The 26,448-nt window shown below is 42.3% G+C and overlaps 1 protein-coding gene across 18 annotated transcripts in view; it reads right to left on the bottom strand.

Annotated features, from left to right (window-relative positions):
• Positions 1-2,060: 2,060 nt before the first annotated feature.
• Positions 2,061-26,448, bottom strand: part of LOC123869185 (ankyrin repeat and KH domain-containing protein mask) — a 56,381-nt gene continuing 31,993 nt past the window's right edge. For 5 of the 18 annotated variants that reach the window (XM_045911963.1, XM_045911971.1, XM_045911966.1 and 2 more), the window contains 35 exons: positions 25,706-25,819; positions 24,892-24,976; positions 24,367-24,426; positions 23,227-23,315; positions 20,961-21,209; positions 20,588-20,725; positions 19,766-19,972; positions 19,392-19,561; positions 18,772-18,934; positions 18,073-18,294; positions 17,532-17,804; positions 17,205-17,373; positions 16,733-16,970; positions 16,164-16,296; positions 15,725-15,825; positions 15,204-15,429; positions 14,579-14,725; positions 13,851-13,970; positions 13,167-13,312; positions 11,519-11,680; positions 9,957-10,085; positions 9,480-9,629; positions 9,143-9,299; positions 8,629-8,752; positions 8,095-8,276; positions 7,476-7,613; positions 7,092-7,178; positions 6,436-6,585; positions 6,053-6,179; positions 5,569-5,657; positions 4,942-5,112; positions 4,556-4,657; positions 3,912-4,121; positions 3,287-3,460; positions 2,061-2,568 (listed from right to left, as the gene is read on the bottom strand). In XM_045911963.1, coding sequence (XP_045767919.1) covers positions 2,542-2,568; positions 3,287-3,460; positions 3,912-4,121; positions 4,556-4,657; positions 4,942-5,112; positions 5,569-5,657; positions 6,053-6,179; positions 6,436-6,585; positions 7,092-7,178; positions 7,476-7,613; positions 8,095-8,276; positions 8,629-8,752; positions 9,143-9,299; positions 9,480-9,629; positions 9,957-10,085; positions 11,519-11,680; positions 13,167-13,312; positions 13,851-13,970; positions 14,579-14,725; positions 15,204-15,429; positions 15,725-15,825; positions 16,164-16,296; positions 16,733-16,970; positions 17,205-17,373; positions 17,532-17,804; positions 18,073-18,294; positions 18,772-18,934; positions 19,392-19,561; positions 19,766-19,972; positions 20,588-20,725; positions 20,961-21,209; positions 23,227-23,315; positions 24,367-24,426; positions 24,892-24,976; positions 25,706-25,819 — 5,229 coding nt within the window. In that variant the 3' untranslated portion in view covers positions 2,061-2,541. The remainder of the gene's footprint in view (positions 2,569-3,286; positions 3,461-3,911; positions 4,122-4,555; positions 4,658-4,941; positions 5,113-5,568; positions 5,658-6,052; positions 6,180-6,435; positions 6,586-7,091; positions 7,179-7,475; positions 7,614-8,094; positions 8,277-8,628; positions 8,753-9,142; positions 9,300-9,479; positions 9,630-9,956; positions 10,086-11,518; positions 11,681-13,166; positions 13,313-13,850; positions 13,971-14,578; positions 14,726-15,203; positions 15,430-15,724; positions 15,826-16,163; positions 16,297-16,732; positions 16,971-17,204; positions 17,374-17,531; positions 17,805-18,072; positions 18,295-18,771; positions 18,935-19,391; positions 19,562-19,765; positions 19,973-20,587; positions 20,726-20,960; positions 21,210-23,226; positions 23,316-24,366; positions 24,427-24,891; positions 24,977-25,705; positions 25,820-26,448) is intronic. The other 13 variants (XM_045911968.1, XM_045911979.1, XM_045911967.1 and 10 more) reach the window with 12 other exon arrangements.

Consider the following 26,448-nt stretch of genomic DNA (forward strand, 5'->3'; position numbering starts at 1 on the left):
AAGTTGGCATTGCTCTCAGATCTCTCGTCCAATACAAAAAAAAACTGACCAAAAAAATTTAATTTACTAAATTACATATGCTGTGATAGCCTAGTGGTTAGAACGTCCGCCTCTTATTCGGAGGTCGGGGGTTCGATCCGGGCACGCACCACTAACTTTTCAGTTATGTGCGCTCGCTTTAGCGGTGAAGAAAAACATCGTGAGGAAACCTGCATGCCTGAGAGTTATCCATGTTCTCAAAGGTGTGTGAAGTCTGCCAATCCGTATTGCGCCAGCGTGGCAGACTATGGCCTAAACCCTTCGCATTCTGAGAGGAGACCCGTACTCAGTAGTGGGGCGGAAATGGGTTGATCATGAAATTACATATAGATGGCGCAGACCGTTATCTTGCAGAGTTCTAGATAAAGGTATATCTTGTACGATGGTACGGTACTTCGTGCGAGTCCGACTCGCACTTGACCGTTTTTTTGGATGTAACATCCGTCAGGTCGATTTCTTTCGTATAAAATGAAGCCAAAATCGGCTCGGTAGCTTAGGCGCTACGGTGGAACACAAATACAAACCTCCATACTTACATAGACTGCTAAAATCAAAATCTTTCCTTTTGGCTATGCCGTAGTTGGGTAAAAAAGAATCGCTGATAAAATTCTTAAATATTTGGGCATTCTAGCATGTGCAACCAAGACTTACCTCTCGAACGCACTCGAAATCACTACACGTAGCACTGGCGGCATGTGCGGATAGCACAGACCCCTATTTACAAAGTACTCTGTGGGACCCACAGTGCAAGTTGGCGGATCACGGACGGTCACGTGCCGGCACTCATGTGTAGATAGATATTAAAACAAGACGGCGTTATACAGCTAACGTCTCGTTAAGTCAAAGTATGCTCTTGAGACACGCGTACTTTGACTTTGCTCAGAGCTAAGCCACTGCTAAAACGAGACGTTATATTCGCAGGCATAGTTTAACTGAAACTTAAGTTTGAGCAAAGTCAAAGTACGCTCTATAGATGTCAGCCTTAGCTCCACGACTATGTCATCTAAACTTTTCTTTAGGACAAAGTATTTTCACAGTTGGGACTGCTCAAGGCTATCCAGCCCTACAAATTCCAGTCCAAGTTTAATTTAAGAGTTTTCTGTCTCCTATGTAGGTTGTAGAATGACGCTCATTTCACCAAGCCGTGCAGTCATGGACCGATTTTGATCAAACCTAGGCATTTTGCTGACTTAAGACTATTAAATTATATTAAAAGGAGGACTATTAAAAAGAGATGACTCTTTGTCATAAATCTCTCTTTTTAACTCAGTGTTGTTTGAGCGAAGTTTTTATGGATCTAAGTAGTACTGCAGTTTTAGAACTACAATAGATTCATCCCAATCGGTCTAGTAGTTTATCTTAACTCACAATTTTTAAGTGAAGAGTCAAGGGTTGATAATAATTCAATGGAGCATCAAGTTTTAGAGCAATAAATAACTACCCTATTCAAATGTTAAATGCTGGAACTGACTAAGTAGTTTGACAGTTCTTACTAACTTCACCATCAACTTTGATATGTTCAGATTAATTATATCATTTGTGAGAGAAGTTAGCATGATCCATTGAAGGGTGCCTGTCCACTGAAGCAGACATGTGAAGCACATCTATCAGATTTTATTAAAAGATGATGATTACCATAATTATCTTTTATCAGTCTCCACTCTGTTGACAGGCATCCTAAGGATGCGTTTCCACTGAAGCTGGAGCGGAGCGGAGACAACGACGAGATGATGTGATAAAACATCATCATGACACAGTTTATTCAGGCGTTTCATTTGCTTGAGGCATGCTCAACTAAAGGAAGCGCCGGGATAACCAACTCCGTATACATATGTGTGGTACAATTAAACGGTTTTTTTTTTGATAATTCTATCACGTCGTCTCAATAATTTAATTGATCAAGTCTCCGCCCAGCTCCGGTTCAGTGGAAACGCACCCTAAACCATCCTTATTAGCATTTGAATAGGGTAATATTATTAATAATTTCTTATACAAAGGCCCTATTCAAGAACACACTCAGAACAATTTTATTAACGGTTTATTTGCCTAGAACTTACCGCGCATGCTGCTTTAATCATATTCGAGACACAGCGAGTCCTCGGTAATAATTTACTTATAAATATACACATTACCCAAATAAACCTAATAAAAATAATAATGAATCATTGAAAAAAAAGAAACAGGTGGTATTATTAAAAACACCAGTGGATACAGTGCATCAATATATGATATTTAATCTTTACAAGCGGTTTTTCAGTACTCTTCGAAATCAATATCGTATTATGCGGTATTATAATATGTGTGTAAAATACGAACGGCGCGACGCAACATAGGCTCCGGAATCACATTCCCCAAGCGCTACTCGCACGAAGGTCTCCATAGGACATTTCTCTATTATGTATATAATAATCTGTATAATATATCTTTCTCACTAGTAGGTATCTACACCATTTCCAAGGGTTACAATTATATATAATCCTCGTGGATAGCGGCGCCGCGCGTCTAGTGGCTCCATTTGCCCCAGGCTTGCTGCGGAAGGGAAAACGTATCGTCAGTAAAGTGGACATCCAAGCAAACAAGTAATGCTCACATGGGGCTTAAAATATACTCAAATAACAATCTTTCGCAATATGCAGTCAGCTTCATTTCTATATTGTATACTACGATTCTCCTATCCCTAAAAAATCACTGCCGTTACTGTTATAAATGCAAGTGTGTTCTTATTGATTTGTCCTTTAATCACGTCGCAACGGATCGAAGTGTGAAGTGAAGTGATTCTTTTGCATGGAAATAGCTGGTGTGTGACAGGGCTCCTTTATATCTCGAAAAACCAGAATTCCCATTTCTGAAAACACCAAAATCTAGGTGGACGAAGTCGCGGGAATCATCAATTTAGCATAGAGATTGCATCCCGTAGATAATCACTCCTCATGGCTAAAGTTTGGAATACTCTTCCACGATCTGTATTTCCTGCCAATTACAATCCGGGTATCTTTACAAAAAGAGTGAATAGGCATCTTCTACGTAAACGCGACCCATCTTAGGCCACATCATCACTCTCCATCAGGTGTGATTGCGGTCAAGCGCTTGCCTATAGTAAATAAAAAAAAGATAGTAATAGTTTACCTCTATAACCCCAAAGGTTAAAAATTCCCGCAGACTTAAAAAACACCGAAATTGTCGCGGGCATCATGCAGTGTTTCTAGTTGTATGGCGAGTGTGTAGTTGGTGTGTGTGTCGGTGGTACCTGTTTGTCAGCGGCGTGGTGCGGCGCGTGCGGCTGCTCCCAGTGGTGCTGGTCGGCGGGCGGCAGGTAGTGCAGCGGCATCGCGTGGATCATGGACAGCGCCGCCGCCGCCGCGCCGCCTCCGCCGCCGCCCGCGCCGTACGCGCCCTCGCCCATGCCCGCCGTCGGCTGCGGCTGTAACACATCACGCGACTCGTCACTACTCGTCCGCCTCATCCCATCCAAGTCAAAGTCAATTATTCTAATTGCGTACTATTGTACACTTTCTGAATGCCAAACAATGATATATGTATAAGGATTCCAAACGCGCCCAAGTCTGAGAAGAGCCCACAACAAACTCAGCCGGGTATTCTTTGTTTTTATTATCACCACTTTACAAAACACTCCGTCACAGCCCGTTCCCGATAGCGAGCAAACGACCCACCCATGAACATTTGCAGCACCAGAAGAACCGTCAATGCGTTTCTGATATTTCAAGATTTCGTTGATACGCCCCTTGAAAAACCGTGCACTTTTCGCACTTATGACCTTTTTCCCCACTCCACACGCACACCTAACGCATGTGCATAACCGTGCCACGCGATTATCATTAAGTTGCTAAACATATTACGGCCTTTGACTGTACCTGGTATCTGTCGTGGTCGGTGCGGTGGTGGTGGTGCGCGTGGTGCCAGTCGTCGGGCGCGGTGAGCTTCCACGCGCGCTCCGTGCCGATGGGCCGCGGCTTGCGCTCCTCCTCCTCGCCCCAGCCGCCCACAGCGCCCACGTTGCCCACACCGCCCATGTTCACATTCATACCCACGCCCCGCTCCAGCAGCGATTGCAATTCGATACCCTGTAATCATTTAGTACCGAAAACTCTACAATAGATCGAGAATAACGTGGAGCAAATAAAGGGCGTTCAGTTTTCACTAAAACTGATTGAAGCGAAGCGAAAATGTGATTATTTATCAGAGCAATCAGATATATTATTATTGACTAGATTATGCCCGCGACTTTATTCGATCCGTACAGTAGTTGGGAGCTATGCTTCAGACCTTCAGCCAGCCAGCCAGCCAGCCAGCCAGCCAGCCAGCCAGCCAGCCAGCCAGCCAGCCAGCCAGCCAGCCAGCCAGCCAGCCAGCCAGTCAGTCAGTCAGTCAGTCAGTCAGTCAGTAAGCTTTTCCTTTTATATATATTTAGATGATCATCATCATCACCTCAAACCATCGCGGACCCGCGAGCAAGCCGTTTCTCAATAATCTTGTTGCAAAGTTATACGTGAATTACCTGATAAGGCATATGTGGTGGCGGCATCTTAGGTGCACTTTGTTGGTAGGACACGAGGAGTGAGCTGAGGTTGGCGGCGCTGTTGCTGGCTCCGAACATCTGCTGTGGAATTATGACATATTTGAAATTTCATACTTTTAACCTAACTAAGCTTTGTACCGACGCACAAAGAATTGTAGTGTATTAAGAGTAAGTATACAAAGTCATTATAAGTAGTGGGCTTAAAAATCGCGCGATGCGTGTGAATAGCACACTACACCATTTGCAACTATTGGGTGATGAAATATAATATTTTGGCAGTCATGAGTCATGCCCTACCCTAGAAAAGCCAAATATTGAAATAACTTCGTGTCCGTTGACACTCCACTTGTTGTGACATAGCTCACCTGTGCGGCGTGTTTGTGCTGCGGCGGCTGCTGCTGCTGCATCATGGGGTGGCGCTGCGCGAAGTCGGGCGCGCGCGGGTTGAGGCGCGACACGCTCTCCGCGCCCACGTAGCCCAGCCCCATCGCCACGCCCGACACGCCGCCCGCGTGCGGAGACATACCCACTTGTTGCTACAAACAACAATAAAAAGAGGTTTTAAAGTGTTTTTTCTTCTATGATGGTACGGAACCTTTCGTATGCGAGTCCGACTCCCACTTGACCAATTTTGTTAGATTAGTGATAAAGTTTTACGAAGCGAATTTTTTAATAGGTTCAATAATTAAAAAACAAAATGACGCCAAATGAAAGTCGTGTAAGTTCAGTTTAATGTTTTACCCCAAATGTTTGGGTAAAACATAAAACTGAACTTAAGATTACTCCTTTTCTATTGCTAGAAATGATGCTGTATGAATGAAAGGGTTAATTAAGGCTGAGATCTATCGAGCGCACTTTGACTTTGCTCAGACTTGAGATACTGTTAAAACGAGACAGCGATATACAACTGGCATAAATCTTTAACTGAAACTTAAATCTAAGCAAGGTCAAAGTGCGCTTTATATATTTCAACCTAAGTATACCACACATACCATCATGTTGTGTCCATTTCTGGAGTTGTCTTGATACATAGGTCCATTCCGAGACAGCCCGCTCATGTCCATTGTGTTTACATTATTGCCTGCAAACCATTTTAAAGTACTTTTTCATTTTCCTGAATATACTATAGATGTTAGTGTACAGTTAAAAAAAATTATATACAAAGACATAATGTGACTTTATCCGTGGGATTTTCTTTAAAAACGGGGTTGATAAATGATAAGTACGTAATATAGAGGATATTGTTGCGTTTCTACTAAAAAACTATTGTCGACACATTATTCCAGAAATTCTGAAAACCACAGACACATTAATTTCTAGAACATATTTACAAAATTCATTGGGTTTGTGATTGCGTACTAATTAAATGAGAACCAAACTTTTGCGCACCTTACCATTAACCATTGGGCTATCACCGGCTAGCCTAATGGTTAAAAAGGATTTATATGACTAAGCAAAGGGGCGTGGGATACTGACCTATAGGCATCGGGTGGTGGTAGGGCGGGGGAGGCGGTGGAGGGGGCGTGGAGCCGTGCGAGGACGTCCGCGAGCACGGCGAGCAGCCGCCGCCGCCGCGGTAGCCCGGCGCCTTGCTGGCATCCACCTGATACATAAAAACACTTGTTACTATCATGAATTAAAACAATACGTGAAAGAGTAACAAACATACACACAAACTTTCGCCTTTATTTGTGTAATTGTAAACACAATCATTCTGACTGTAATTTCAGTTTGTGTCATCCCACTTCTGATAACTGACTTGACACATGATTACTTTTGGAATTATGGTGATGATCTAAAGCATTATTTCTGTGATGATGATGATAAACTGAACTATGAGTGTAAAGCCGGAGACACACCTGCGGCGGGAGCGGGTCCACGTTGTGGTCTGCGGAGCCCCACACGGCGGCGGCGCCGACGGTCAGGTCGTTGAACAGCGAGTACTCCTGCGCGCCGCCTCCACCGCCGCCGCCGCTATTGCCGCCCGAGCAGGCGCTCGTGTTCACCTGCTGTAGATAAAACTATGTCAAAAAAAAATGTGGTCAAGTGCGAGTTGTTCCTCCACACAAAGGATTTCGTACCGACGTACAAGATTATTACTTTTTAAGTTTTTTAATAAATACATATTTTTTTTAATTTATAATTTATTTTTTAATAGCGGTCATTTTGCAATGTTTATATTTATAGGGGCAATAGAAATACCTCATGAGATGCAGGCCGCTTACGGACAGACAGACGCGACGGACAGCGGAGGCTTAGTAATAGGGTCCCGTTGGCAGTTGGCACCCTTCGGAACCCTAACAATGGCATAAAATATTGATAACCAGATGTGAACCATGTCTTAGTTCGCTTAGATATTTATTTAAATCCTGCGAGATCCCTTTGATTTTTGGGGCTAAAAATTAGGCTATGTCCATTTCCATGATGCCAGCTGTCACCATACTAAATTTTGTCAAAATCAGTTAAACGGATGGGCCGTGGCACGATGTAGCGTGAATACAAACACTAGACTTACCTGTGGGGTAGTGTTAATGTGGAGGGCTGAAGAGGTATTCACTGGGATGTCTTCGTTACTCCATGTGCTCGAGTTATCTGGGCTTAGCTGAAAACAAAAATAATTTATGAAAATTGAACAAAATTACTGCATATTTGGCCCAGTATAACTTTTGCTGATCAAGAAAAGTGAACTGGTTTCATGTTTTCTCAGTTAGGGGTCTTCCAGCATAGCGTTTGCCGGTGCAAGATTGCCATTCTAGCACCTTGGGACCCCAACGCCTATCGTTTTTCGATCTATACCTTGCCTATTGTCGCTTCAGCTTCGGAATCTGTTTAGCTATATGGCTTACTCTGGTTCTTTTACGGGTCTCTTCATTTCCTATATAATATTGCAATACAATACCTGCAGCGCGTCTTGGTGCGGGCGCGGCACTCGGGGCTCGTCGTCGAGTTTATGTAGCGCGTGTGCGGGCGGCGACTCGCGCGCCTTGAGCGGCGATGCGCCGCCGCCACTCGACGCGTTGCTGCCGCTAGGCACCACCTGTGACATTATATACGCGTTAGTCTATCAGCTATGCGCCACCGGATTCTTTCGTCAGTAATCGAGAAATAAGGAACCACGCACCACGTCTTGCCTGAGAAACCTCCGACGAAGACGTGCGCGGAGGCAGACGTCTGCATTACCAGGACCAAGTATCGTCAAAGGTGAACTTCCGAAATTGCGGCGTGTGAATTGGCGAAGAGGAGTCGGAGCGCTAGGACGCATGTAGTGAGGAGCGCCCAAAATGGCGTCCGTGTGCGACAGGGACGCTGTGGGGCTCTACAAGTGGCAGTGCTCAAGTACTCCCACAGAGTAAAGATAATATGATACTACATACAGAGCTTCGACGAAGTCGTTTAGACAGAGCAATCGAGCGCCTTTGTCTCGCACTTACGTAGCCCTTAGGGCCCTATGTCGTCGTGGTCATCATTTAACACGAGATCCGGGGTACTGTATGTCTTTATACTGTGGTACCACATACCTGCGGCACTGGTCTGGGCTTGGTGTCCACGGGTGGGGTGGCGGTGAGCTTGGCAGCGAAGGTGTGGCTGCGCGCGCCGCCCACTATGGCGCCCGTGTATGACAGTGACGCTGCAGAGCTTTTCAGCGCGCCGCTGCTGGATGTGGCAGTGCTTGGTACTCGTTTTTCGGGCAGGATTATGGCTAAAAGGTAATTATTATATTTATTTATGAATTCGTTATTTTTGGCTACAACAAGAGAACAAAATCACATTTTCTCTTATACTAAAACAAAAACTTTGTGTTATGAGTTGAGTATCAGCATATACAATTATATAATCTATGTAAAGTACCTACTAACTGTACTGTAGGTTGGTATCCCAACACCTCCACCATATCGCGAAGTGGAGATAATAACCTTTCTGCACAACTATGCGCGAAATGATATCAATTATATTACTCCACTATACTAAATACTAGCACCATCGAAGTACCCTTACAGCTCCTGCTACTTTTGGATGAAGTAATTGTTTTCAGCTTCTAGTCTAGTACTCACGGTGCGAGTGCAGGCGCGGGGCGGGCGGCCGCGTCTGCGGGTGTGGCTTGGCAGCCGCGCGCGCGGGCGGCGTCGCGCGACTGGGCGTCACGCTGCTGCTCACCACCACGCTCACGCTGCTCGTCTGCAATGCAACGTTGCCATTAATACCATTACAATGCATATTAAAATGATCCAAACATTTTACACCAAGTACCAATCAAAGATATGTAGGCCATCGATTTCCGGGACGCAAGGTGCTTTTATACCAAACAAATCCGTACTAATATTATAAATGCGAAAGTGTGTCTATCTATCGATCGATGACATTTATACAGAGTTAGCTTACATCCCGGAGACGGACAGACTACTTTTTATCACGTAAACTCAAACAGTTCCCACGGGATTCTTAAAGGCTCATCCGTTTACCCGATTTATATAAAACTAGATGATGCGATATCCGCTTTCGGATCCCAATCATACTGCTCCGATCCGTGTGACTGTGCTCGTAGGTTAAGACTATGAGAGTGGGTACCTTGGCGGTGGGCTGCTTGGGCTTGGGCGTGTGCTGCGGCGGCGGCTGCGCGGGCGGCAGCTTGGCGCGCGGCAGCAGCTGCGCGATGTCCGCCTCGGGATCTCGTATCATCGCTGCGATTAGGTTCGCTGCTTGCTTTGTCGCTTCCGATCCGCCCCTGTACAACAGCAAAATATCCGGTTAACATTTGCGCAAGTTGGAGTATCAATCAGGGTTAGCACTTTTTAATCATTTGTTTAAAATAAGTGTTTCTTTAAATCTAAGAATGTTTTAAATTCTGTCAAACTGTGGTGGTAGGCCTGTCTTTAGTAGTGTTATTATGGGAGAGGTCACTTACTTGATGGTGATGATGCGCTCGCCTTGGCCTTTGACCTGCTTGTCGACCTCGATATGAGCGCCGGTGGCGGAGCGAATAGCGTTGATGTTGCTGCCCGCGCGCCCGATCACTCGCGATATGGCGTGTGCTGCTACGGACACTTTCTTGCAACTGTTGGGACAAATATTTTACTAACTCAAGCTGTGTTTTAGTTTTTGTGGTATAACCAAAGTATAAAACTCAATCATTTTCATTTAATTTTTTTATTAATTAATCCGTTATAAATGCGAAAGTGTGTTTTACGTAGCGGGCACCAGCTAGTAAATGATATCTTAAAAATCTTGTATTTAAAAATCAATAATGATGACAAGTACGTTTTGAAACCATCCAAAGTAATATGTAACAATTTTTTATGTGTACTGCAGTTATCGCGAAAATTGTCTTTAATCAAACAAGGCATTTTATCTACTTGTTTAGTTAGTAAGTAAGACGCATTACCCCGGTTCAAGTGTGGAGATGGCCTGCACGCTGGACTTGCGTACGACCTCCTTCCACCCCTCTTCGCGTCTGGAGCCCCCTCCGCCGCTGCCGCTCTTCGGCGAGGTGCTCTTCGCGTCGCCCTCCCATCTGCACATACGTGACAATTGTACATAAGCCTACTTACTTGAAAACTAAATGCAACTGGACGTTGTTACCCAAAGATTTAACCTATACAGATCTAAAAACTAACTCATGTCTTACACTCATTATTCTTTTGAAATTTTTTAAGAACTGATGGAACATGGGACAAAACGTAGCCTGAGTATGAGATTTTGGACCTTACCAACGTTGATAGAATTCGAGCGTCGAAAATCGAAACACAACAACGTAATGACTAATGACTTCTTGATAACTATAGTGTGACAGTATTTGATATGTTTAAAGACGTAGAATGGCCTCTAATTCTTTTTGGTCAGCTAACAACCCTGGTAACAGGCTGCCATGTTTTTAAGCACGCTCGAAGGTGTAAAAAGGTGCGTAAACCCCGCGCCAATACCTATGTAGTCTGTGTCGCTACGCGTATATCACACAAGCGTACGAATTTGTATCCAATTTTTAAAATACAATATGAGCTTTGTCTCTCTGGACTTTTATAATATTTTTGTTAGCTAATTATAAATTGTTACATTTTGAAGTCTTCATGCATTAACAACTACTAAACTATCGACTGGTTAAGTCTGTAATCTTGATAGTATAATAAAAGACACATTTATATTTATGCCCATAACCTAATCTCCTACGAAAACTAAACTGTCTGTCTACATGTCTATTGTGACAATAATATTTTATGTATTTCCAAATATTACGTATCAAATTAATGCATTTGTTAAAATCTTATTAACACTAAGCTTTAATTTGTAATCGCAAACTATAGTTAATTAGAAACATGCATTAAAATAAAAAAAAAACATCTATTTTAGAACATGCTCGTCATTACAGTATTAGTAAAGTGTTCTATCAAAATAACCCATTTCTATATCAATACTGACCCAGTGCATTGGAATATGTTTAAGTACACAAAAGGACTAATTTTATGGCCTAAAATAAACAAATGTTCTTTCTTTCATTATTTTCAAAATTACAGCTCATTTTGAGGCAATAAATACAGTATAATTATGGAATAATAAAACAAACAATTTCAATTGAAATATTATTTATAAAATAAGTGATAAAATAAGTTAAACAATACGTTATTGTGCATGTGGTTTTCTGTCAGATTAAGTTATTTTCATAAAGGTGGGAAACTTTGTTTGGCATGTGTTTTATGTCAATTTCAAAGGCGGAATACTTTATCTAAGAGTGAAACTTCTCTGATTGTGCTTATGTTTTTCTACCGGATTTAGATCTTTTCACAAAGGTGGAATATTTTGAGTGAAATTTTTGATTGTGCATATGTTTATCTGTCAGATAGAGAGGTCTTTTCACAAAGATGGGATGCTTTATCTAAGAGTGAAACTTTTTGATTTTGATGTGTTGGTGGACTTGTATTTATTCATATTATCATAATTACAATAACTTACTGATGGGAGCTGTGGATCTTTTTATTTTTGTCAGTGGGGTCCACAGAGTCGCAGTCCACATTGTGCCTACTGGACTCGAACACCTGGCTCTTACGCGAGCTGGTGCCGTATTTGCTAACATTCGGTACACTGGGGGTGCTCTTGGCATCCTCCTCGGGTTTTCTGCAACAACGGTCACTGCTTTAGAGCGGTTGCAGACTAGCGTTTTCTCTGGACAATTTTTGCTCGTTTTGGCATACGATTTGGTTTCGTCTGGTGGGAGGCTTCGGCCGTGGCTAGTTACCACCCTACCGGCAAAGTCGTGCCGCCAAGCGATTTAGCGTTCCGGTACGATGCCGTGTAGAAACCAAAGGAGTATGGGTTTAATGAAAACTGCCATACCCCTTCCAGGTTAGCCCGCTTCCATCTTATGCGCGCACGTGCGTATTAACCGATCTCCCAAAAAAAATATTTATTCACAAAAAACGCTGGTCTGAACTCGCTCTTAGCCCCCCACCACTTACCGTACACCGTTACTACTACAGGAAATGCAAATAAAAACAGAATCAAGCGTTACGTAATAAAATAATAATACAAATTCATGCAAACAATAGAACCGACTCGGATGTCAACTTTTTAGAGTATTCACGTATTTTTCTTTAAAATGTTACTATAGAAAAGGACAGAAAAACCTATTTTATTTTAGAACCTGACAATTCAAACCTTGTATCTTAGGTATCAGACTAGAACAAGGGTGTTCAAGTTTGTAGAGTACAGCATAATTTGTAGGTTATATAGCATTAGAAGGTATTAATTTATTAATCGTTTTAAACAAAAATTAAAATGAGGATACTCTTAATTACAAAGACATCCGAATCGACCAACATACGATTTTATGTATTAACTCAAAATATTACACTTTCAAACTACTTGAATTTTTTAATTAATCTGCTATTTTTTATTTCGTAAACCTTAAGCGTGGATTGAGTGCTCACACGATTTTCATGCTCGCTTACTAGTCATACTCTGACGTATTTTGAATCTCATATGTAAATTCATAATTATACAGTTACATTACAGAATACGTAAAACTATCTTCCATACTCGTATGATACTGAAGTGTCACTCCGCAGACATTTAAATATTTAGTGTCTGTTGTTGCAATAAACTTCAATTCAACTGGCACAGCGCAGCGGCCTAAAATTTAACAAACGCCTCTCTTTCTATCGGCTGAACTCTTATCTCTCTCTTTCTCTATGAGATAAAAAGTTGCGCGAGTAGCGTAAAGGCGCGCCACCATAGGTATATTTCTCGGTTCACGTGACCGAGTCTGGTATAAAATTTTTGGAAGGCGATGATGACATAGTCGACTCACTACCGTCCCCCAGCCAAGACGAGCCAAGCCTACTAGCTTCCTTTTCTAGAAGCCATTCGTCGTATTTTCAAACCTTCATAGTTTAGGTCCGGATGACGCTAGAAAGCTGAAATTTTCAGGACAAGATGTCCTCGGCGGACTTATCGTATATACCAAGTAGTAATCATCTAGTTTTTATGGTTTCAGACTTATTGAGATCGCTAATCTCGGATTCCGCTATGAGCCCCGGCGCTTAGTAGTCTTGCGGGCCGAGGGATAATGCTGTAGCAGTAAATATATTGTCAGTGAACTCACTTGTCCTTCTTCTCATTAGCTCGTCTCTCGGGCGCGAGCGGCTTGGCGGGCGTGGCTGGCGGTGAGCTGGGTGCTACGTTTTCCTTCTCTTGTTTCTTGTCAGGTTTGCTCGTGGTTTCTGGTTTAGTTTCTATTTTAGGTTTGGCCTGTTACAAAAATATTATTATTAATCATATCAACATGTAAAAAGAGACTAAGTGCAGCCACTCATTCTTGACATTGTAGGTATGATAGCTTTAGGCTCACTTGCACAAAGACTCTTAAGGTAGGCTTCCACTAGAGAAGTCGGGTTGTATGTATTATGTATGTATAAAGGTGCCCACGCACTCGAACTGAACTGCAGCTGAACTGCGCGTCGCGGCAGCGCCCCGCACGATATTCTCTCCAGCCGCGACACGCAGCAGTGACGCGCTACGCGGTTCCGTTGCAGTTCAGTTCTAGTGCGTGGGCAGCTTTATCCCTACAACCGCGCCACTAGTTGACGCAGTTTAAAATGTATAGCAGGCGGATTTTTGCGTGGCGGCCCGACCCAGCTCGCCTAGTGGACGCATTATGCTATTATGCTCTTATGCAATTATGCTCTTGTTAAAAGTGACAGCATTAAAAACTAAATCAGTTTAACTGTCCTTGTACATAGTGCTCCTAAATGTATATCTGATGGTTAGTGCGGTGACAATGACTCACTTTGTCGGGCTGCTTCTTGGGCGGCGGCGGGGGCGGCGCGGCCTTTTCCTCCTTCTTCTTTTTCTTGCACTTGGCGCTCAGCGCGGGTGGTGCCTTCACATCCGACGACGAACAGGATCCCTACAGATACAACCGAACTATATTCATCATGATCAACCCATTGCTGGCCCACTACTGAGCATGGATCTCCTCTCAGAATAAGTCCGGGGTAGGTGATGCCCGCCACGCTAGCCCAGGGCAGATTGGCAGGCCTCACACACGTCACCTGACGATGTTTTTCTTCAACATACACAGTCACGTAATTTACTTCAACAGGTATATTCTGTTTGTTGTTTTCGCGATGCGCCGCACCGCTTCAGGTTCGGGTCAAGATCGCTTACGTTGGACGCAGCATAACGTTTACGAAGCAAACATACCTCATTTAACAAATCTACAGCTATGCAGTAATCCTTCCGTAAATTGGTGGGCATTATAATGGATCGGAGACGGTCGAAGTAATTTGGAGAGTTCAAGAACTTGCCCAGCCCCCAAAGAAAGAAAAAAAAAACCCTTTCCTAGTTGAGTGGAATTTAATTCTGCGAGTTCGCATTCTGGAGGCTCCACTAGAGCCTTTATGGCAGTACAGGGTGTTTTTTATCTAGGGCCATAACACTTAAGCAAAGGAATGATACCTCGTTTATCAAATCTACAGCTAGGGAGTAACTCTTCCGCGGTCGAATAGAACGTACCTGCGAGTTGGCGTCGATGCCAGAGTCACCCTCCTCCCTGGCGACGGGTTCATCGTCCCCCTCGCCGCCCTCGGAGCACTCCCCTAGAGCCTTATCGCAGTACAATGAGTTTTTTTCATTCTCCGCCTGGAGTTTACGCCTTTCCTCCTGTACGGATAATACAAACTACATTGTGTACATTGTACACTATCCATATAATTTCTATAGTTATGAAGTGTATTATTACATATTACATAATTTTATATAAAATTTTTAAATTTAATCAAATTGTCTATTGGGTTGTGCACAAATCTGTAAACTATATAGACAAGTCAGTAAAATGTGCGTCAGTAGTAGACGAATTATTATTCTTGTAATTGGATGGTGGTTTTTAATAATAGAAATATATTCATATTGCAACTTATTTACATACCTTCTTTTCCATCTTCCTTCTCTCCGGCGTCGGCATTCTTCTCATCAACCTTCGGCGTTAAATTCTTCCAGATGGATTACTTACCTTCTTCTCCATCTTCTTGTGCTCGCGGCGGCATGGCATCGGTTCTCCTCGCGACAGCGTTCGGCGTCTTTTTCTTCAAAAAGGATCATAGCGACTTAATAATAGTAATATAATTGGAATGCAACGTACTTCACTCACCTTCTTCTCTATCTTCTTCTTCTTCTTGCGCTCGCGGCGGCGCGCGGCGGCCAGGCGGCGGCTCTCCTCGCGGCAGCGCTCGGCGTCTAGTTCCTCGAGGAGGATGGTGGCGTTCTGGTTGGCGCGCGCGGCTTGTGTCTCCTTGGCTGCGCGGATAACGCGCACGCACTCCTGGCACTTGTCTGACAGTTCCTTATCTGATATGGTGCATATGTACCTGCCAATCGACATTTTATTATAAAACCTGGTATTTCAAAGAAACTGAGGTGACGTGCTTTAAATCTTCTGCAGTCAGATTTTTAATTAGACGAAGCTGAGATGGATGTGATGACGCGACGCGAGAGTGCGATCTTTTATGAGCACTAACTGTCCAACAAATGTTGTGCCGTTTGGCGAGATGTAAGCTATAAGTAATTCATGTGCATTATAATAAATAAATAAATATTAAAAAAATCTCTCCAATGCCGCATGCCATGCGCTATACCTATAATTAATCAAAAGTAAGTACTAACCTATTCATTTCCTGGTCGGAGGGGAATTGCTGTACGACGCCGACCATCCACTTGACCACTTTGGTGTGGCCCTTCCGGAAGGCGGCCATAAGGCAAGATACCTGCAAACGAATTCCATGTTAAAATATTGCCAAACCTATTTTCTGACTATGAAAAGTGTAGTCTATAAATCAGACTATTACAAGTAGTTATTTTTTGAAAATGATATTGGTATTGTTATTGAGGTTTCTTGGAGGAAGTAGCTGACGCCAATGTTACAACATTCGCTTTTTACCTTTTTTTTATTCAAGTGGAATAAATATACAATTAAATCTCGACTTCAGGGACGATTCCATTCCCATTGATCGAAATGAAGTGTCGCTAATCATTCCATCTCACTCACACACTTTACACAGTACACTGCGTAAGTGAGATCGAATGATTAGCGCTGCTCTGTTACCTTTCTATTGTCTTGTGAGTCGATGTCTGCGCCGGCGGCGTAAAGCATCTCGACGACCGCGAGATGCCCACCGTTCGCCGCCAGCCACAGGGGGGAGTTGCCTTTCTTGTTCTTCACCTCTACTGCTGCTCGTCTGGTAATTAATAACAAAATGTTGAACATCTTGATCATTTCCTTCATTAGGAATGAAGAATCAATGAGTTAGAATAATGAACAATTGAGAACATTGTGCTTCTTTATATCTGATATGACAAATTTTTAAGTCTATCTTTTGAAATCTGATAAATAATAGTACTTAAATAATCATTAGGAAAGTATTTAAGAATAGGAGATTGAGTTGAGGAATCTTCAGGAATGGGAGGGTGAGTTAAAAATCTGGAATGTGAGGATGAACCAAGGAATCTCTAGGAATATGAGGATGAGTTGATGAATATTCAGAAATATGTTAAGGAAGATATAATGAGTATATAGGGGTTATTGAAAAATTACCATTAAAATTTTGAAACAGAACATTATATTAGCGGACGCGGCAGTTCCCTACAGGACATCGAATGAAGACAGTCACTCACCTCTGCAGCAATAGCTCGACAAATTTGGTGTGTCCCTTGTCGGCGGCTATGGTGAGGGCAGTGTCTCGCGAGGAAGGCACGGGCGGCGCGTTGACGTCGGCGCCCTTGTCCAGCAGCACGCGGCCCACTTCCACGTAGCCTCCACTGGCCGCTTCCATGAGGGGGGTGAGGCCGGTCTTCGCTCGGTGCTCCACGTTCGCTTTGCGGTCGAGGAGCAGGCTCACTACTTCGTGACGACCTGAGAATGTGGATATTGACATTTATTAACTATGTTGTATTTAGTATTGACACGTAGAAGTTAATGTGATAAATACAGGGCAGCTATTTTTGATTGAAAAACTTGGCTTTCCACATCAACTAGATGCTAGTGCGTACCAGCAGGCGTAGTGTGGGATGACCTCCGGCGCGTTGGAAGGTAGCGGGAAGTGGTGGACGCTGATTGACTGAGATGCTAGGGTCAGTAATGGTTTACCTTGGAAGCAGGCGAGCGTGAGGGCGGTGTTGCGGTTGGTCTCTATCTGCGCGTTGATGTCGGAGCCGCAGTCCAGCAGCAGGCGCACGGCCGCCGTGTGACCGTTCATGGCCGCCAACATCAGGGGGGATATGCCTAGTTTGGAACCAGTACGGGAGTTGATTTCCGCCTGGAACAATATAAAACATTTACATTTTACTACTATCTTGGTTTTAAGGACGTAAATTTTCACGTAAGAACAGGCACACGCTCGCGTTTGTATGCCGTCACGCTCACATAACAGTCGAGCCACGGCTGTAATCTCCCAACACATGGCTATGTCCTCACCTGGTGGTGCAGCAGCAGGCGGATGATGTTGACGTAGCCGCCGGAAGCGGCCAGCGACAGTGGCGTGTAGTCGGACACGTTGCGGTGCTCCTTGTTGGCGCCGCGGCTCAGGATCAGCTCCACCACCTCGAAGCGGCCGCCGCTGCACGCCAGCGACAGCGGCGTGTCCTTGGTGCGCTCCGACTGCGCCTCGATGTCCGCGCCGTGGTTGAGCAGGATCTCCACGATCTTCTCGTGGCCCGCCGTCGCCGCTAGGATTAGAGGAGTGAAACCCTGCAGAACAAAAATATAAATAGTAAGTATGTGACCTACAGGGAAAGAAATTATGAAGACGCTGCGCTTGCTGAAACAGTATGCCACACATGAACCGGTTTTAATAAGCCTGAATCAATCAACATAATAAATACGTTGGGAGCGCAAGCAAGCGCTATTTTTCACTGTCTTCGTCACTTCGCCACTTCAATTGTCTCGTACTATTTTCTCCACTTAACATAGACCCATGATAAGCCGCGCTAGCGTGGTTTTCACGTAGATTGGTCACCTTCTTGTCGCGGTGCTCGATGTCGGCGCCGCGCGACAGCAGCAGCTCGACGAGGTCCTCGTGGCCGCCGGTGCAGGCGAGCGTGAGCGCCGTGTCGTGGTTGGAGTCGGTCTCGCCGTCTACGTCCATGGCGGAGTAGGCGGCGGGCGCGGGCTGCGGCGGCGTGGCATGCGCGCCGTACGCCTCTGCGCGCCCGCCGCGAGCGCCGCCGCCGAAGCGACCCTGCGGCACACAAACGCTACTTTAACATTCATCAAAATGTATTAGTTGATCTAGTACAAGTTAAGTTCAAACATTTCGAAAATATTCACAGATTTTGAGTACAATTAATTTCAAATAAAAAGAGCGCTGACATCAATAGAGATGTGTTTGCGCACAGATACTGTTCTTTCATACCGTGGCTTTCCGACCTTATAAAATTATTTGTTGAAATTATTAAGGTTAAAATTATACTACTTACTGCAAAAGTCCTAAATATATTTGGCAAACTTTCATCGCACAGTAGATTGTGTACAGATAAAAGATTCTGCATTCAACTGATGTAACTCATTAATCACACTAATATTATAAAGGAGAAAGTTTGTATGTGTGTGTGTATGTTTGTTACTCCTTCACGCAAAAATTACTGGACGGATTGGGCCAAAATTTAGAATGGAGATAGATTATACCCTGGATTAGAACATAGGCTATAATTAATACCTTTTTCTTGAGGTTAGCGTTGTTGGCATGGTGGTGTTGGTCCCTCTTGGCATGCGGCTGCGCGGGCGGCGCAGCGGGCGCGGGGGCAGGCACACCGCCCGCGCCCGGCGCCGCTCCCGTGCCCGCCGTCGCTCCGCCCGCCGCCGGACCGAAAGTTGACGATCTGAGGATTTTTTTATTTCATTACAAGTTAGCTCTTGATTGCAGTCTCATCTAGTGGTAAGTGATGTGCAGTCTCAGATAGAAGCGGGCTAACTTAGGAGTATGACAGATTTATAAAACCCATAGCCCTGATCGGTATCCACACGGCATCACTTTAGATTCGGTGTATCGCGAATCCGTATCGTAGCCGCTGACAATCATATCGCTCCAATGATTTGCGCAAACCCAAATGTAGTTGTTCGGTGTTGAGTCGGCATTTGCCGAATTGCGATTGTTGAGCTGTAGCATTAGAAACATGAACGCTTCTGGTGTTAAAGCTAATACCGTTTTTGAGTCAATAAAATGGGATGAATGTAGGAATCATTGTGAATCACATTAAAAAGCAAAATAAATGAATATGAATGTTACATACAGCTACACATAAATAATTACGTACCTAAATCAACAGTTTGACATACCTGTAGTCATCGTAAGATAAGGTGGGCGGCGGCAGCGCAAAGTGCGGCTGCGGGTCGAGCGGCGCGGGCGCAGGCGCCGGCGCGGGCGTGAGCGTGGCGTCCACCCGCGCGTCTAGTAGCCCTGACGGCGACGGCGGCCGCGCCCGGTACTGGCATCCCGCACCACCCTGCTAACATTGTAATGCTCACTTAGTTGGTCATTCGATAGGGATATGACTTGACAGCCTGTCGAGTTATATCCCGTTCTTTTCAAGAATTTCTATAGCATGATTGATGTTACTTTGAACTACAGTGTGGTGTGAATAAATAAAAAAATTAAAAATCACAATTTATAATAATTAAAAGTAGCAATAATGGCCAACTTTAGGACTCACAGGCAGCTCGTGGTCGCGAGGCCATTCGACGGACAGCGCCTCCTCGGTGGCGGCGAACAAGCGGCGCGCCTGCGGGTTGTCGTCGGCGTCGCCGCACAGCGCGTCGTCCGCGCCCAGCCCCGCGTCGTCCGCCTCCACGCCCTCCGCCCCGTCCGCGCCCTCCGAGCACTTGCCCGACAGAATTTCGTGAGACTTTTGTTGCATAACCTGCACGTTATTCGTTATGTCCATAACCTGCACGTTACTTCATTCAAAAGAATAGATCTTTGTGCTTATCTAGCCCAAAATGTTGAATTTGAAAAATGTTGAACTACTAAACTGTTTCTTTTTCTTCAGATTGCTTTCTTTAGTGGCGTCCAAACGTTTCGTTGCAATGGACATTGTACCGATCTGTATAAAGGCAATGGAACTAACTACGTTGGAGTTAAATCAACTATAAAATTCATTCAAATTCCGAGTTTACATACAAATGAATTTATACTATTTTAAAAAGTGAGCTCCGATTTTGAAATTATCGGCACGTACATAATTTATGTTTTACACACGACGAAGTATACATAGAAAACTTATTGGAACTACATATAAAATTCAAACTATAATCGTCTAAAATTGTGTAACGATAAGTCATCTATAAAAGCCTTGTAAAAACATCAGATTTAAAAGAAAAAAAGGTTCTTAAGAATATTTTCACTATTTTGTAATATTTTCGAAGTAAGTTTCTATATACATTGAATTTACTAATTTTTTAAGTAAGTTTCAATATATGTACATTGAATTTACAATTGTAACAAGCGAGCGCGTGGCGCGTCGACTTGTACGTACCTGCAGCACTAGCGAGCGCAACTCGTTGGGCGGAAGAGCCACGAGCGAAGGCACTTCCCGCTGCAAGTACGCCAGCACCGCACCGAGCTCGCGCGCCTCCACCGACCCGCTCTCCTCCGCGCCGCCGCTCGCCGGCGTCTATGAACACACGTCATAATGTTACCTCAAGACTTCAGTCAGAGCACTGATATAGAATAGTAGGTATGATAAAAACAATACTAATATTATAAATGCGAAACTGTGTCGGTCTGTCTGTCTGCTACCTTTTCACAAACTTAAATCCACGCGGACGAAGACGCGGCCATTCTCTAGTTTTTAAATAAATATGTAATACTAAAAATATAATAAACTCCTATATAAATCTAAATCATACCTGCGGCACATAAGCTTCGGGCCTTTGCTGCATATCCGGCACATATTGCTGTGGTAGCTGCTGCTGTTGTAGTTGTGGCGGCTGTTGCAGCTCCTGCTGCAGTTTCTTCTGCAGCAACTGCTGCTGCACAGCTTGCTGTTGCTGCTGTATCTGCTGCAGCTGCTGCTGCTGTTGTTGCACCGCTTGCTGGTGCTGTTGCTGTACGACAAGCTGCTGCAGTTGCTGCTGCTGGAGTTCTTGAAGCTGTTGCTGGTAAAAATTACGTGCTATTGTAACATACTTAGGGCCGATTTTTCAATCGTCGAATAACTTTCATCTGAGGGATAAAAAAATCTGTTGTAACGTTGTGAAGGCGTTACATTTTTTTACATTTTACATTTGTTTACATTTTTTTTTTGGGGTTATTTGACGATTGAATCATCGGGCCTTAACGATATCAATGTATTGCAAATTAAATTTCTAAACGCCTAAAGAAGTTTTCACTTCAGTAATATACAATTTGTCTTTAAATGATTCTCGACTAATAGGAGTACATTAATATAATGCTTTTATTACGATCATTACTTATATATATAAATCTTATTTAATACAATGCTGTAATGCTTTTATTTTTTAAACTACCAGTAATGGATTTTAAACTAATGAACTATCATTTTGAGTAGCAATTAAAGTTTCAGCTAATTATATTTTTCTCATTATACCGCTAACTAAATACGCCTATTACCTAAACGTAAGGATTTTTCTACTTTATCAAGAATTTTGGTACACTACTACCACTTTTATAAGTCGCATCGGCAAAATTAGTTTGCGCAGAAAAGTGCAACCTAACGCCGACTAAAACCGTGAATGTACACCAATGAAATATAGACCTTGTTGCTTGACTTTAAGATTTTAAACACAAGAAAACTAGAGACTCGTGCTATCTCTTTCATAATCGTGGCGTACAAAACACGGCGCGTAGGAAATAACCAATAGTGACGGATGGACGCAGTCAGATACTTTCGCGACATTGAAAATAGGTTTCTGCGCAGGTGCATCAGCGTAACTTATAAAGGTGGTAGTAATACACGAATGAAATCCTATACAAATTACCGCAACTTCGCTTATGTGTCCTCCGAGCCTCTGTAACGCTTCAACAAGTAGGAACTTGCAGGCGAACTTTGTGCACTTACGAGTTGCCTTTATTCGGGGACGGTCTTGTATCGAACTGCACTAGATTGTAGATATACTATGTTTATTTTGAAGTTATTGGCATAATCCTAATAATATATAAAGCACAAAAATGTTCTACCTATATCCACTATAGAAATTGAAACCATTAAACCGATGTTCCACAAACTGGTGTCATTAGAAAGGCAATAATGTAAAGATGGCTTGAGTCCACTAAAACAATGCATAAGATTAAGGTACGGTGGTATAAAGGTGAAAGGGTGACAAGAACGAAATTTTCCTGAACTTCGTTTCCCCATCGTTTGTATAAAACACTGAAACCTGGTAACCTTACGGCGGTGATCGAGACGGAAGTTACACCAGCAAAGGATAGTGATATTTATGAGTTTCATAGCTCGACGATCAACGATGATCTAGAGCTGCTAGTTGGTATTGGTACCTACTTAGTTGGTACAGATGTCAATGGGGATGATGCCTATGTCAAAAATAAATTATTCCTTGGTAATTATTAAATAAAGTGTCTTCCAAAATTCGTGAAATCCACATTCGATGATAGTTTTAAGTTTGCTAACCATTTTAAATAAAAAAGTACATTAAAACAAAAAAGTAAAAGTTAAAGTTAAATTACGTCAAATGTTATGACGTCACATCTGTGAATTTCATACAAGCTCCCTTACTAAGCGAGTGTTTTGACGTTTGATAAAAAGTCGCTGATTTGACTAGTAGTCATCATCCCTCTTCTGAGGCTTTCAGAATCCGAATTTAGTAAGCCTTTTTTTTAAATTCAGTTTATGCACACAGCCTTGTTCACAGTCACACCTGATGGAAAGAGATGATGTGGCCAAAGATGGGACGCGTTTACCTAGAAGATGCCTAATAACTCTTGTTTTAGAGATGCACGGAATGTGAACAGCTAAAGCCTAAGACCGAGATCTATAGAGCGTACTTTGACTTTGCTTAGTATTGAGTTTCGGTTAAAACGAGACAGATTTATGCCGGCGATATAACGCTGTCTCGTTTTAACAGAGGCTTAAGTCTGAGCAAAGTCAAAGTACGCTCTATAGATCTCGGCCTTAGAGCTAGGTAGTGAGCATACCTGGTTGAGGTTGGTGGGCAGCTGCTGTAGCGGGAACAGCGTCTGCGGCGGCGGGTAGGGCGGCGTGCTGGGCGAGTGCAGCGTCACGCCTGCGACAAGCAACAAATTACATCCTGTACTGTAAGCACAGCTTGACACCACAACTTCCGTCGTTAAATTAAATACATTGTCCATTAAATAAACGTCCAAAGCCGATATTGAATTATGCTTGTTGAAAAGAGGATGGGTAAAAATATATGTCCAAAGAGATGGGGGAACCAAACATCAGCAGTAATCAACTTTTTTTTAATTTGTAGACAAGTGCTTGGCTTGCGCGTAATTTGACCTGCTTACAAGTGATGATGCGGCCCAAGATGGAGTCATTGGTATACTCTTAAGAAATTGTTATTACTTTAGTGTAAAAAAAACTCATTAGTACGTATTGTTGCGTATCAAGGAGCTCAAAGGATCCTAATTTTTCTTAATATTTTAACTAACAAAAAGCCTTGCAGCCATTTTTTGATTACAGACTAGATTTAAAAGGGCCTTTCACTACGCCAAGCACTTATTATGTACAAAAACAAATATTACACAAAACAGAACGACTGCACAAGGTTTTGAAGACTGTAAAATTAACATAACATACTCAGCATACATAACGAAATAAGCAATTTGGAGTGTTACAATGGATAACCTTTTCATTACAATATGTCTATGAAAGGTTTTATTGATTAGTTGATTAAAGACAACACCGAACTTATAAAATTTAATTAATAAGGATCAGAAGCCTTAGTATCAGATTTTACATCTCAAAATCGTTGATAGAATTCGAGCTTCGAAATACTTTACTATTTAAGTAAAATGGACCGTAATGATCTTGTTTTAAAGCTCAAGTTCGTCCAGCCAGCGCTACAAGCGAAAACTTGCGAAATTCGATTTTATGGTATTGAATTTCTGATTTCAAATGTAGGACCTTTAGGTCCATTTTACTTTGACGTACGCTCGAATTCTATCAACACGTTGGTGAAATGTAGAATCCCATACTAAGCACACAGGGTTAAAGGTAATGTTGAAGCGTTTAGCAGACTGCCACAGATTAGAAATGGGACAAGTATTGAACAAAACCAAGTTAGCAATGTAGACATATGTGTGACGACTTGCCTTGCGCGCAGAACTGTAGGTCGAGGGCGTGAAGGGCCGACGTGGCGAGCGTCGGCGGACCTTTGTACAAGAGTACTACTTTACCACCCACAATAATTATTCATACTAATATTATTATAAATGCGAAACATACTTTCGTTTCGTCATTTCTGTCACCTTTTCACGGCTCACCCGCCTAACTGATTTTGACCAAATTTTACTACAGATAGCTTACTGCTACTTTTTATGCCAAAGAAATCAGAGGTCCCACAGGATTATTAAAATCTAAATCCACGACGACGAAATCGCAGGCATCCAGTTTATAATATTGTAGATGAAATTTATTGTAACACATCCCAACTCAACCAAAAAGGACAGTTAATTTATGACCGGGCGCTTGTTATTCAAAACTTGTCTCGTACTCGGTACTCAAAATTAAATGCTTTTTCGGCCAACAATTATTTATTTTAATTTCATTTTTGGATACAAAATCCATAGTGATTGGCAATTTGTACTATTTTTTGTGATTTTAAAAGCTTTTCTTACCGGAGGCATCAGCTAAATCGAGCATAGTCCTCTCAGTCTCTGGCAGTGATTCGTTTCTTGCTTGACTTGCTAGCATGTCGACTCTCTGCAAAAAATATAACATCATTCATTCACAAATCACTTGAGGAATACACAAACTAATTTTTACAATATTATTACATAATATATTAAATACAATAATCGTATATATACATAAATATATTACCCATGGACTATGACACCAAAATAGATACACAAATAATAATGGGAAAAGCTTTTAAGGTATAAAATGAACTAATTAATGAAAAATACTAAATACTTATTTTCTGAGCATGCTAACCTTACTACATAATAAACTCCAGCCTTCATAAAATTGCATAAAATACTACTCTGATTTAGTTATACATATAATTATGGCAAAGCTTCTAAGTTTGACTAGTTTTATTGCAGGTCTGACAAGAAGTCATAGTCAAAGACCTACCGCAATTTATTTATTTTGGTCAGTTTATTAATTAAAAAGTTATATTTCATTAATCTAATCAATAGTACATTATTTTGAAATTGACTAATCTGACACTAGACCTAGCGCTCATAGAAATATTGGTTTGTTTGACTACAAGCTTAGGGATCCCTAGAATTGGCCAATAATAAATAATAATCAATCGTTAATCACAGTTTGTTAGGCACAGACTTTGTTTAAGACTACTTGTCAGATCTTAGTATGGATTCGGCGATTAAACACGGCTTTTGATTCCATATCGATAACAAAAATCATAAAGGAAAACTGAAATTGGCCACAACACTACGTAGCATGGTATCTGAAATGACAACTCACATTAAGCTTTTTTTCTAGTTTGTTTTTAGTTCTACATTTCTTGCTAACATCCTTCCAGGTAAAGCCGGGCGGGAGGGATAGCTTATGCTTATGCACCAAGTTGTGGTGGCGCATCTACGTGGTCATGGAAAGCAAGCACAAAATGATGGATTAAATGTAGATCTAGCCAAGAGTCACTATGGGCGAAAGTTAATTTATACTTATGAGGATCAATTTTTTGTCTTTTTTTGGCAGTATAGTAGTTAATCTGTTGAGTGTTGGCAAACCAATAAAAAAAAAACCTACTTGTGTGTTGCTTTAAGGGTACCTTTTACGGTCAGAGAGAAAAAAAATTAAAGAGTCTTTTCAAAATAAACGTTTGAAACAAAGATAGATAATATAGATGCACAAATCATGGTTTGCCTTGCTAATAAATCATATTGAGCATTATATTTTTTTTAATATGGAAAACTTTCTACTATCCACCTAAAGAAACATTTAATATTACGATATAAACGACTACGAAAGGAAAATATAATAGAAAGATGGTAAGAAGTTCTAATGTTTACAAATAATGGAAGAGAATATGTAATAGAATAAATTATACAAATTAACCATCGCCCATAGGATGATATAAAAGTTATACTTATTAATACAGAAAAGCATGATATTCTTATTAGTTCGAAATTGAAAAGGGGCACACATATTGGACGTAATTGTTAAGTGCAAAAATTCTAAGTTAGAATCCTGAGTGTAGCGAGGGG

Source organism: Maniola jurtina, chromosome 10 (assembly GCF_905333055.1).
Source record: "Maniola jurtina chromosome 10, ilManJurt1.1, whole genome shotgun sequence".
Classification (NCBI taxonomy): Eukaryota; Metazoa; Arthropoda; class Insecta; order Lepidoptera; family Nymphalidae; genus Maniola; species Maniola jurtina.